This window comes from Hyla sarda, chromosome 13 (genome assembly GCF_029499605.1).
Source record: "Hyla sarda isolate aHylSar1 chromosome 13, aHylSar1.hap1, whole genome shotgun sequence".
In the NCBI taxonomy this organism is placed as follows: Eukaryota; Metazoa; Chordata; class Amphibia; order Anura; family Hylidae; genus Hyla; species Hyla sarda.
In genome coordinates, this window is record NC_079201.1 from 525,910 (window position 1) to 540,368 (window position 14,459).

The 14,459-nt window shown below is 38.2% G+C and overlaps 1 protein-coding gene across 12 annotated transcripts in view; it reads right to left on the reverse strand.

Annotated features, from left to right (window-relative positions):
• The window catches only part of LOC130297385 (platelet endothelial cell adhesion molecule-like), a 385,117-nt gene that overhangs the window by 94,420 nt on the left and 276,238 nt on the right, over positions 1–14,459 (reverse strand). For all 12 annotated transcript variants that reach the window (XR_008849504.1, XR_008849503.1, XM_056549812.1 and 9 more), the window contains 5 exons: positions 11,412–11,705; positions 10,990–11,277; positions 9,839–9,946; positions 3,585–3,612; positions 3,421–3,491 (listed from right to left, as the gene is read on the reverse strand). Coding sequence is in view for 10 of the 12 variants with exons in the window: in XM_056549812.1 (XP_056405787.1) it covers positions 3,421–3,491; positions 3,585–3,612; positions 9,839–9,946; positions 10,990–11,277; positions 11,412–11,705 (789 nt within the window). In the remaining 2 variants the exon portion in view is untranslated. The remainder of the gene's footprint in view (positions 1–3,420; positions 3,492–3,584; positions 3,613–9,838; positions 9,947–10,989; positions 11,278–11,411; positions 11,706–14,459) is intronic.

Sequence of the window (14,459 nt, forward strand, 5' to 3'; positions counted from 1 at the left end):
ATATATACTCCACATAATACTAAGGTAGTGGTATTTTATATACTCCACATAATACTAAGGTAGTGGTACTATATATACTCCACATAATACTAAGGTAGTGGTACTATATATACTCCACATAATACTAAGGTAGTGGTACTATATATACTCCACATAATACTAAGGTAGTGGTACTATATATACTCCACATAATACTAAGGTAGTGGTACTATATACTCCACATAATACTGAGGGAGTGGTATTATATATACTCCACATAATACTAAGGTAGTGGTACTATATATACTCCACATAATACTACGGTAGTGGTACTATATATACTCCACATAATACTAAGGTAGTGGTACTATGTATACTCCACATAATACTAAGGTAGTGGTACGATATATACTCCACATAATACTAAAGTAGTGGTACTATATACTCCACATAATACTAAGGTAGTGGTACTATATACTCCACATAATACTACGGTAGTGGTACTATATATACTCCACATAATACTAAGGTAGTGGTACTATGTATACTCCACATAATACTAAGGTAGTGGTACTATGTATACTCCACATAATACTACGGTAGTGGTACTATATATACTCCACATAATACTAAGGTAGTGGTACTATATATACTCCACATAATACTAAAGTAGTGGTACTATATACTCCACATAATACTAAGGTAGTGGTACTATATACTCCACATAATAATGAGGTAGTGGTACTATATATACTCCACATAATACTAAGGTAGTGGTACTATATATACTCCACATAATACTAAGGTAGTGGTATTATATATACTCCACATAATACTAAGGTAGTGGTACTATATATACTCTACATAATACTAAGGTAGTGGTACTATATATACTCCACATAATACTAAGGTAGTGGTACTATATATACTCCACATAATACTAAGGTAGTGGTACTATATATACTCCACATAATACTAAGGTAGTGGTACTATATATACTCCACATAATACTAAGGTAGTGGTACTATGTATACTCCACATAATACTAAGGTAGTGGTACTATATATACTCCACATAATACTAAGGTAGTGGTACTATATATACTCCACATAATACTAAGGTAGTGGTACTATGTATACTCCACATAATACTAAGGTAGTGGTACTATATATACTCCACATAATACTAAGGTAGTGGTACTATATATACTCCACATAATACTAAGGTAGTGGTACTATATATACTCCACATAATACTAAGGTAGTGGTACTATATATACTCCACATAATACTAAGGTAGTGGTACTATATATACTCCACATAATACTAAGGTAGTGGTACTATGTATACTCCACATAATACTAAGGTAGTGGTACTATATATACTCCACATAATACTAAGGTAGTGGTACTATGTATACTCCACATAATACTAAGGTAGTGGTACTATATATACTCCACATAATACTAAGGTAGTGGTACTATATATACTCCACATAATACTAAGGTAGTGGTACTATGTATACTCCACATAATACTAAGGTAGTGGTACTATATATACTCCACATAATACTAAGGTAGTGGTACTATGTATACTCCACATAATACTAAGGTAGTGGTACTATATATACTCCACATAATACTAAGGTAGTGGTACTATATATACTCCACATAATACTAAGGTAGTGGTACTATGTATACTCCAAATAATAATGAGGTAGTGGTACTATATATACTCCACATAATACTAAGGTAGTGGTACTATATATACTCCACATAATACTAAGGTAGTGGTACTATATATACTCCACATAATACTAAGGTAGTGGTACTATATATACTCCACATAATACTAAGGTAGTGGTACTAAATATACTCCACATAATACTAAGGTAGTGGTACTATATACTCCACATAATACTGAGGGAGTGGTATTATATATACTCCACATAATACTAAGGTAGTGGTACTATATATACTCCACATAATACTAAGGTAGTGGTACTATATATACTCCACATAATACTAAGGTAGTGGTACTATATATACTCCACATACTAAGGTAGTGGTACTATATACTCCACATAATACTGAGGGAGTGGTATAATATATACTCCACATAATACTAAGGTAGTGGTACTATATACTCCACATAATACTAAGGTAGTGGTACTATATATACTCCACATAATACTAAGGTAGTGGTACTATATATACTCCACATAATACTAAGGTAGTGGTACTATATATACTCCACATAATACTAAGGTAGTGGTACTATATATACTCCACATAATACTAAGGTAGTGGTAATATATAAACTCCACATAATACTAAGGTAGTGGTACTATATACTCCACATAATACTACGGTAGTGGTACTATATATACTCCACATAATACTAAGGTAGTGGTACTATGTATACTCCACATAATACTAAGGTAGTGGTACTATATATACTCCACATAATACTAAGGTAGTGGTACTATATATACTCCACATAATACTAAGGTAGTGGTACTATATACTCCACATAATACTAAGGTAGTGGTACTATATATACTCCACATAATACTAAGGTAGTGGTACTATATATACTCCACATAATACTAAGGTAGTGGTACTATGTATACTCCACATAATACTAAGGTAGTGGTAGTATATATACTCCACATAATACTAAGGTAGTGGTACTATATATACTCCACATAATACTAAGGTAGTGGTACTATATATACTCCACATAATACTGAGGTAGTGGTACTATATATACTCCACATAATACTAAGGTAGTGGTACTATATATACTCCACATAATACTAAGGTAGTGGTACTATATATACTCCACATAATACTGAGGGAGTGGTATTATATATACTCCACATAATACTAAGGTAGTGGTACTATATACTCCACATAATAATGAGGGCGGGGGGAGCATCAGGGAGCATGGGAAATGTCTCTTACTTCACTCACCTCAAGAGCTGCAATCCCTATTCTGTTGGCTACCTACAAGTATTATCAGTAGTGTTTGCTGAACAAACAGCAGAATTACAACTGCAGCTCTTGGTGTGACTACAGTAAGACATGATGTAACAGCAGAATAGTGAGTGTAGCTCTGGAGGATAAGACACGATGTAACAGCAGAATAGTGAGTGCAGCTCTGGAGGATAAGACCTGATGTAACAGCAGAATAGTGAGTGCAGCTCTGAAGAATAAGACCTGATGTAACAGCAGAATAGTGAGTGCAGCTCTGGAGGATAAGACAGGATGTAACAGCAGAATAGTGAGTGCAGCTCTGAAGAATAAGACATGATGTAACAGCAGAATAGTGAGTGCAGCTCTGAAGGACAAGACAGCAGCATAGATTTTCCTATCTCTAGATGTAGAGGTCCTGGTGGCTCGGGGTATACCATGTACAATGTGGGGGTTGGGTGATTTACCGTAATACGCCTCCCCCGCCTTCATCTCCACCGCTGGCTTCTCATTATTTGCTGTGACCGGCTTTGAGGATCTGGTGAATATAAAGAAGAGACTGTGAGAATAGGACACGGCCCATACAGCCCGGGGGGAGGAGTGGGGGCAGCCATGATGGCGCGGTCCGTACCTGCTCTTCTTCGGGGTGATGTCTTTACCTGCAAAAAGATAAGAAGAGAAGATGGAACTTCAAGGTAGGTAAGTTACTGAAAAACATCACATGACCATAGTTTACTACATGTAACAACCTCTGTACTGCCCTAGACCACCAGGTATGTTATTATTAACCTATGTACTGTCCTAGACCACCAGGGATGTTATTATTACCTTATGTACTGCCCTAGACCACCAGGGATGTTATTATTACCTTATATACTGCCTTAGACTACCAGGGATGTTTTTATTAACTTAAATACTGCCCTAGACCACCAGGGATGTTATTATTACCTTATATACTGCCCTAGATCACCAGGGATTGTTGTTATTAACTTATATATACTGCTCTAGACCACCAGGGATGTTATTATTAACTCATATACTGTCGTAGACCACCAGGTATGTTATTATTAACTTATGTACTGTCCTAGACCACCAGGGATGTTATTATTAACTAATATACAGTCCTAGACCACCAGGGATGTTATTATTACCTTATATACTGCCTTAGACCACCAGGAATGTTATTATTACCTTATATACTGCCCTAGACCACCAGGGATTGTTGTTATTAACTTATATATACTGCTCTAGACCACCAGGGATGTTATTATTAACGTATATACAGTCCTAGACCACCAGGAATGTTATTATTCACGTATATACAGTCCTAGACCACCAGGAATTTTATTATTCACGTATATACAGTCCTAGACCACCAGGGATTGTTATTAACTTACATATACGGTTCTAGACCACCAGGGATGTTATTATTAACTTATTTACTGTCCTAGACCACCAGGGATGTTATTATTAACTTATATACAGTCCTAGACCACCAGGGATGCTATTATTAATTTATATACTGCTCTAGACCACCAGGGATGTTATTATTAACTTATATACTGTCCTAGACCACCAGGGATGTTGTTATTACCTTATATACTGCCCTAGACTACCAGGGATGTTATTACTAACTTATATATTGCCCTAGACCACCATTGATGTTAATATTAACTTACATACTGCCTTAGACCACCATTGATGTTAATATTAACTTACATACTGCCTTAGACCACTAGGGATGTTATTATTACCTTATATATTGCCCTAGACCACCAGGGAAGTTACCATTAAGTTAATTCACCGTGCTGGGAAGTGAGAAGGTGTAAAGAGTTTATTTTTATTAAAATAACAAAATGCGAAGTGAATCAACAGACGCAAAATCTAAATGAAATGAGGATTTGAGCGATTCTTCTGGGTAATACGAAGGTTCAGAGGTCATCAGGTTTATCCCCGATGCCTAATATGTCCCTACTGTGTAATCCAAATATTTTGTCAGAATAAATCCCTGGATCAATGTTCTATGCTCATAAATCTACAACCCATCACCGGTAATGGGATATTGTTTAAGAAAAACATCCAGCCCCCTCCTGAACTTGTTTGATGAGCCATCACTACATCATGTAGAGCGAGTTCCATAGTGTCACTGCTCTTACAGTAAAGAATCCTCTATCACTACGTCATGTGGGGAGAGTTCCATAGTGTCACTGCTCTTACAGTAAAGAATCCTCTATCACTACGTCATGTGGAGAGAGTTCCATAGTGTCACTGCTCTTACAGTAAAGAATCCTCTATCACTACATCATGTGGAGAGAGTTCCATAGTGTCACTGCTCTTACAGTAAAGAATCCTCTATCACTACGTCATGTGGAGAGAGTTCCATAGTGTCACTGCTCTTACAGTAAAGAATCCTCTATCACTACATCATGTGGAGAGAGTTCCATAGTGTCACTGCTCTTACAGTAAAGAATCCTCTATCACTACATCATGTGGAGAGAGTTCCATAGTGTCAGAAGTGTCCAGAAGGATCTTAGCGGCTAAATACAGAAGATCAGGGTTCTCCACAGAAGATCTGAGCTTAGTTCTCTACATCTACAGAAGATCTGAGCTTAGTTCTCTACATCTACAGAAGATCTGAGCTTAGTTCTCTACATCTACAGAAGATCTGAGCTTAGTTCTCTACATCTACAGAAGATCTGAGCTTAGTTCTCTACATCTACAGAAGATCTGAACTTAGTTCTCTACATCTACAGAAGATCTGAGCTTAGTTCTCTACATCTACAGAAGATCTGAGCTTAGTTCTCTACATCTACAGAAGATCTGGGCTTAGTTCTCTACATCTACAGAAGATCTGAGCTTAGTTCTCTACATCCACAGAAGATCTGAGCTTAGTTCTCTACATCTACAGAAGATCTGAGCTTAGTTCTCTACATCCACAGAAGATCTGAGCTTAGTTCTCTACATCCACAGAAGATCTGAGCTTAGTTCTCTACATCTACAGAAGATCTGAGCTTAGTTCTCTACATCTACAGAAGATCTGAGCTTAGTTCTACATCTACAGAAGATCTGGGCTTAGTTCTCTACATCTACAGAAGATCTGAGCTTAGTTCTCTACATCTACAGAAGATCTGAGCTTAGTTCTCTACATCTACAGAAGATCTGAGCTTAGTTCTCTACATCTACAGAAGATCTGAGCTTAGTTCTCTACATCTACAGAAGATCTGAGCTTAGTTCTCTACATCTACAGAAGATCTGAGCTTAGTTCTCTACATCTACAGAAGATCTGAGCTTAGTTCTCTACATCTACAGAAGATCTGAGCTTAGTTCTCTACATCTACAGAAGATCTGAGCTTAGTTCTCTACATCTACAGAAGATCTGAGCTTAGTTCTCTTCATCTACAGAAGATCTGAGCTTAGTTCTCTACATCTACAGAAGATCTGAGCTTAGTTCTCTACATCCACAGAAGATCTGAGCTTAGTTCTCTACATCTACAGAAGATCTGAGCTTAGTTCTCTACATCTACAGAAGATCTGAGCTTAGTTCTCTACATCTACAGAAGATCTGAGCTTAGTTCTCTATATCTACAGAAGATCTGAGCTTAGTTCTCTTCATCTACAGAAGATCTGAGCTTAGTTCTCTACATCTACAGAAGATCTGAGCTTAGTTCTCTACATCTACAGAAGATCTGAGCTTAGTTCTCTACATCTACAGAAGATCTGAGCTTAGTTCTCTTCATCTACAGAAGATCTGAGCTTAGTTCTCTTCATCTACAGAAGATCTGAGCTTAGTTCTCTACATCTACAGAAGATCTGAGCTTAGTTCTCTACATCTACAGAAGATCTGAGCTTAGTTCTCTACATCTACAGAAGATCTGAGCTTAGTTCTCTACATCTACAGAAGATCTGAGCTTAGTTCTCTACATGCACAGAAGATCTGGGCTTAGTTCTCTACATCTACAGAAGATCTGAACTTAGTTCTTTACATCTACAGAAGATCTGAGATTAGTTCTCTACATCTACAGAAGATCTGAGCTTAGTTCTCCTACATCCACAGAAGATCTGGGCTTAGTTCTCTACATCTACAGAAGATCTGAGCTTAGTTCTCTATATCTACAGAAGATCTGAGCTTAGTTCTCTACATCTACAGAAGATCTGAGCTTAGTTCTCTACATCTACAGAAGATCTGAGCTTAGTTCTCTACATCTACAGAAGATCTGAGCTTAGTTCTCTACATCTACAGAAGATCTGAGCTTAGTTCTCTACATCTACAGAAGATCTTGGCTTAGTTCTCCTACATCTACAGAAGATCTGAGCTTAGTTCTCTACATCTACAGAAGATCTGAGCTTAGTTCTCTACATCTACAGAAGATCTGAGCTTAGTTCTCTACATCTACAGAAGATCTGAGCTTAGTTCTCTACATCTACAGAAGATCTGAGCTTAGTTCTCTACATCTACAGAAGATCTGAGCTTAGTTCTCTACATCTACAGAAGATCTGAGCTTAGTTCTCTTCATCTACAGAAGATCTGAGCTTAGTTCTCTTCATCTTCAGAAGATCTGAGCTTAGTTCTCTACATCTACAGAAGATCTGAGCTTAGTTCTCTTCATCTACAGAAGATCTGAGCTTAGTTCTCTACATCTACAGAAGATCTGGGCTTAGTTCTCTACATCTACAGAAGAGCTGAGCTTAGTTCTCTACATCTACAGAAGATCTGAGCTTAGTTCTCTACATCTACAGAAGATCTGAGCTTAGTTCTCTACATCTACAGAAGATCTGAGCTTAGTTCTCTACATGCACAGAAGATCTGGGCTTAGTTCTCTACATCTACAGAAGATCTGAACTTAGTTCTTTACATCTACAGAAGATCTGAGATTAGTTCTCTACATCTACAGAAGATCTGAGCTTAGTTCTCCTACATCCACAGAAGATCTGGGCTTAGTTCTCTACATCTACAGAAGATCTGAGCTTAGTTCTCTATATCTACAGAAGATCTGAGCTTAGTTCTCTACATCTACAGAAGATCTGAGCTTAGTTCTCTACATCTACAGAAGATCTGAGCTTAGTTCTCTACATCTACAGAAGATCTTGGCTTAGTTCTCCTACATCTACAGAAGATCTGAGCTTAGTTCTCTACATCTACAGAAGATCTGAGCTTAGTTCTCTACATCTACAGAAGATCTGAGCTTAGTTCTCTACATCTACAGAAGATCTGAGCTTAGTTCTCTACATCTACAGAAGATCTGAGCTTAGTTCTCTACATCCACAGAAGATCTGAGCTTAGTTCTCTTCATCTACAGAAGATCTGAGCTTAGTTCTCTACATCTACAGAAGATCTGGGCTTAGTTCTCTACATCTACAGAAGATCTGAGCTTAGTTCTCTACATCCACAGAAGATCTGAGCTTAGTTCTCTTCATCTTCAGAAGATCTGGGCTTAGTTCTCTACATCTACAGAAGATCTGAGCTTAGTTCTCTACATCTACAGAAGATCTGGGCTTAGTTCTCTACATCTACAGAAGATCTGAGCTTAGTTCTCTAAATCTACAGAAGATCTGAGATTAGTTCTCTATATCTACAGAAGATCTGAACTTAGTTCTCTAAATCTACAGAAGATCTGGGCTTAGTTCTCTATATCTACAGAAGATCTGAGCTTAGTTCTCTATATCTACAGAAGATCTGAGCTTAGTTCTCTACATCTACAGAAGATCTGAGCTTAGTTCTCTATATCTACAGAAGATCTGAGCTTAGTTCTCTATATCTACAGAAGATCTGAGCTTAGTTCTCTACATCTACAGAAGATCTGAACTTAGTTCTCTACATCTACAGAAGATCTGAGCTTAGTTCTCTACATCTACAGAAGATCTGAGCTTAGTTCTCTACATCTACAGAAGATCTGAGATTAGTTCTCTTCATCTACAGAAGATCTGAGCTTAGTTCTCTACATCTACAGAAGATCTGAGCTTAGTTCTCTACATCTACAGAAGATCTGAGCTTAGTTCTCTACATCTACAGAAGATCTGGGCTTAGTTCTCTACATCTACAGAAGATCTGAACTTAGTTCTCTACATCTACAGAAGATCTGAGCTTAGTTCTCTACATCTACAGAAGATCTGAGCTTAGTTCTCTACATCTACAGAAGATCTGAGCTTAGTTCTCTACATCTACAGAAGATCTGAGCTTAGTTCTCTACATCTACAGAAGATCTGAGCTTAGTTCTCTACATCCACAGAAGATCTGAGCTTAGTTCTCTACATCTACAGAAGATCTGAGCTTAGTTCTCTACATCTACAGAAGATCTGAGCTTAGTTCTCTACATCTACAGAAGATCTGAGCTTAGTTCTCTACATCTACAGAAGATCTGAGCTTAGTTCTCTACATCTACAGAAGATCTGAGCTTAGTTCTCTACATCTACAGAAGATCTGGGCTTAGTTCTCTATATCTACAGAAGATCTGAGCTTAGTTCTCTACATCTACAGAAGATCGGAGCTTAGTTCTCCAAGATGTCGGGACCTACCTCCCTGACGAGTCCCTTCAAGCACTGTGTGTGAGTACCAAGGGCGGTCACCAAATACTGATTGGATTTTCGTTTCTTTTCTGTTTATTCATTTTGCCGTTTGTTATTTTATAAATATAAACCATAAGACTTTCTTTTCTCTGCCCAGCTGTACAGATATTACTGTAGATTGTAAATAGCCTAGACCACCAGGGATCTTACCATTATTGCCTTCTAAGATGGCAGCATCCACAGGAGCCAATCACATCTTCGCTTGTGATACTTTACATTACAACATTTAACACATATGCAAATTAGATGAGGAAAGATGCCAAGGATAAATGTATGCCCCACCCCTATGACTATTAAACTGATGCCAGTTACTGTCTTTACCCTTTTTCTTCTTGTCCATTTGCAGGTATGCGCAGATAGTAATGGCGGCGAGGATGATGACGGAGACAAACACACCGATAACCACCTTCTTCCAAGTGGCGAGGACAGCTGACAACAGTAAAACAATAGTAAGTAAGACACCCAGGCCGGCCAAACTCCATAATGCATTGCACTGGGCTGTATTACTGTATTTCCTAGTCTAATGTAAAGAACATTACACCACTGCAGACACTGAACCAGCAGGGCTCATCAAGGCTCATGTGTCTAATCAGACAACCCCAGAAACCTACAAAATGGTAGCTTCAGCTCTAGTTGTGAGTAGAGGAGGATAAGTGATGAAACAGCAGAATAGTGAGTGCAGCTCTGGAGGATAAGACATGATGTAACAGCAGAATAGTGAGTGCAGCTCTGGAGGATAGGACCTGATGTAACAGCAGAATAGTCAGTGCAGCTCTGGAGGATAGGAGCTGATGTAACAGCAGAATAGTGAGTTCAGCTCTGGAGGATAAGACATGAGGTAACAGCAGAATAGTGAGTGCTGCTCTGGAGGATAAGACATGATGTAACAGCAGAATAGTGAGTGCAGCTCTGGAGGATAAGACCTGATGTAACAGCAGAATAGTGAGTGCCACTCTGGAGGATAAGACATGATGTAACAGCAGAATAGTGAGTGCAGTTCTGGAGGATAAGACATGATGTAACAGCAGAATAGTGAGTGCAGCACTGGAGGATAAGACATGATGTAACAGCAGAATAGTGAGTGCAGCTCTGGAGGATAAGACATGGTGTTACAGCAGAATAGTGAGTGCAGCTCTGGAGGATAAGACATGATGTAACAGCAGAATAGTGAGTGCAGCACTGGAGGATAAGACCTGATGTAACAGCAGAATAGTGAGTGCAGCACTGGAGGATAAGACCTGATGTAACAGCAGAATAGTGAGTGCAGCTCTGGAGGATAAGACATGATGTAACAGCAGAATAGTGAGTGCAGCTCTGGAGGATAAGACATGATGTAACAGCAGAATAGTGAGTGCAGCTCTGGAGGATAAGACATGATGTAACAGCAGAATAGTGAGTGCAGCTCTGGAGGATAGGAGCTGATGGTGGTCTGTTCCCCATAGCTGTGCCCTGTGTATCTGCAGATTTCTGACCTCTGGCGTCTCTATAGTTGCTGGTGACTTCCTTGTTCGCCCCATTGTCGGCCATGCAGTAATAGGTGCCATCGTCTTCTTTGCTGAATTTGCCCACTTGGTATTGGGCGCTCAGTGTCTTGGCGCGGGTGCTGTTCATCAGAGTCATCTTTTCTCCCTTCTTTCTGTAGAACAGGTAGTTGATTGGCAGTGTTCCATCCTCTACCTGACAAATCAAGGACAATTCTGCCCCCTCCTCCACCTCACCCTTGTCTGGGATGATTGTCAGGTTTACACGACTGATGGGGACTGCAAGAGATGAGAAAGAAAGATGGTGGCACCGGCTCCGGGCACATCCCTAATTGGCTCTTTCTGACGCCATTTTGTTTTCCACCACATGGTTCCCCGTGCATGCACACAATGGTTGGACCCCCGAGACTTACCGATGATGGTGACGTTCACAATGTTGCTGTACTTTCCGCTCATCTTGGTATTTCGGTTGGTCGCTTGGCACCTGTACTGCCCCAGGTCATGTGACTTGGAGGAATTCACTAGAAATCGAGCTTCCTTGTCCCCGTGTATTGTCTTTTGCATCAGGGTATGGTTCCCCCGGAGCAGGGAATACGTTATGGGCGGAGTCCCCGACTGGATCCTGCACGTCAGTTCCAGGGTGTCTCCGAGGATCACCGTCTTGTTACTCCTCATGATGTGCGTCAGCACTGGGCTCTTCACTGGAGCTGATATTAAAGGGTTAAGGGAAAAAATAATATTATAGTCACATAGTACCCTAGACCACCAGGGGTGTTATCAATAATGTATATACTATCCTACACTATACGATGTATATACCATCCTACACTATACAATGTATATACCATCCTACACTATACAATGTATATACCATCCTACACTATACAATGTATATACCATCCTACACTATACAATGTATATACCATCCTACACTATACAATGTATATACCATCCTACACTATACGATGTATATACCATCCTACACTATACGATGTATATACCATCCTACACTATACGATGTATATACCATCCTACACTATACGATGTATATACCATCCTACACTATACAATGTATATACCATCCTACACTATACGATGTATATACCATCCTACACTATACGATGTATATACCATCCTACACTATACAATGTATATACCATCCTACACTATACGATGTATATACCATCCTACACTATACGATGTATATACCATCCTACACTATACGATGTATATACCATCCTACACTATACAATGTATATACCATCCTACACTATACAATGTATATACCATCCTACACTATACGATGTATATACCATCCTACACTATACAATGTATATACCATCCTACACTATACAATGTATATACCATCCTACACTATACAATGTATATACCATCCTACACTATACAATGTATATACCATCCTACACTATACAATGTATATACCATCCTACACTATACAATGTATATACCATCCTACACTATACAATGTATATACCATCCTACACTATACAATGTATATACCATCCTACACTATACAATGTATATACCATCCTACACTATACAATGTATATACCATCCTACACTATACAATGTATATACCATCCTACACTATACAATGTATATACCATCCTACACTATACAATGTATATACCATCCTACACTATACAATGTATATACCATCCTACACTATACGATGTATATACCATCCTACACTATACGATTTATATACCATCCTACACCATACAATGTATATACCATCCTACACCATACGATGTATATACCATCCTACACTATACGATGTATATACCATCCTACACTATACAATGTATATACCATCCTACACTATACAATGTATATACTATCCTACACTATACAATGTATATACCATCCTACACTATACAATGTATATACCATCCTACACTATACAATGTATATACCATCCTACACTATACAATGTATATACCATCCTACACTATACAATGTATATATACTATCCTACCCTTCAGGTATAAGGCTACATGAAGGGTAGCCTTATGCCTATCTCTATCTTATATGAAGGATAGCCTTATGCCTATCTCTATCTTATATGAAGGATAGCCTTATACCTATCTCTATCTTATATGAAGGATAGCCGTATACCTATCCCTATCTTATATGAAGGATAGCCGTATACCTATCTCTATCTTATATGAAGGATAGCCTTATACCTATCTCTATCTTATATGAAGGATAGCCTTATGCCTATCTCTATCTTATATGAAGGATAGCCTTATGCCTATCTCTATCTTATATGAAGGATAGCCTTATGCCTATCTCTATCTTATATGAAGGATAACCTTATACCTATCCCTATCTTATATGAAGGATCCTTATACCTATCCCTATCTTATATGAAGGATAGCCTTATACCTATCTTTATCTTATATGAAGGATAATCTTATACCTTTCTCTATCTTATATGAAGAATAGCCTTATACCTATCTCTATCTTATATGAAGGATAGCCTTATGTTTATTTCTATCTTATATGGAGGATAGCCTTATGCCTATCCCTATCTTATATGAAGGATAGCCTTATGTCTATCTCTATCTTATATGAAGGATAGTCTTATGCTTATCCCTATCTTATATGAAGGATAGCCTTATACCTATCTCTATCTTATATGAAGGATAACCTTATGCCTATCCCTATCTTATATGAAGGATAGTCTTATGCTTATCTCTATCTTATATGAAGGAGCCTTATACCTATCTCTATCTTATATGAAGGATAGCCTTATGCCTATCCCTATCTTATATGAAGGATAGCCTTATGCCTATCTCTATCTTATATGAAGGATAGCCTTATGTCTATCTTTATCTTATATGAAGGATAACCTTATACCTATCTCTATATTATATGAAGGATAGCCTTATGTCTATTTCTATCTTATATGGAGGATATCCTTATACCTATCTCTATCTTATATGAAGGATAGCCTTATGCCTATCCCTATCTTATATGAAGGATAGTCTTATGCTTATCTCTATCTTATATGAAGGAGCCTTATACCTATCTCTATCTTATATGAAGGATAGCCTTATGCCTATCCCTATCTTATATGAAGGATAGCCTTATGCGTATCTCTATCTTATATGAAGGATAGCCTTATGTCTATCTTTATCTTATATGAAGGAGCCTTATACCTATCTTTATCTTATATGAAGGATAACCTTATACCTATCTCTCTTATATGAAGGATAGCCTTATGTCTATTTCTATCTTATATGGAGGATAGCCTTATTCCTATCTCTATCTATCTATTCACACTACTGATGGACCAGGTCCCTGAGGTCCAGATCCCTAAGTTCCTGATTCCTGAGGACCAGAGCCCTGAGGTCCAGATTCCTGAGGACCAGATCCCTAAGGTCCCGAACCCTGAGGACAAGAACCCTGATGTGCAGATCCATGAGGACCAGATC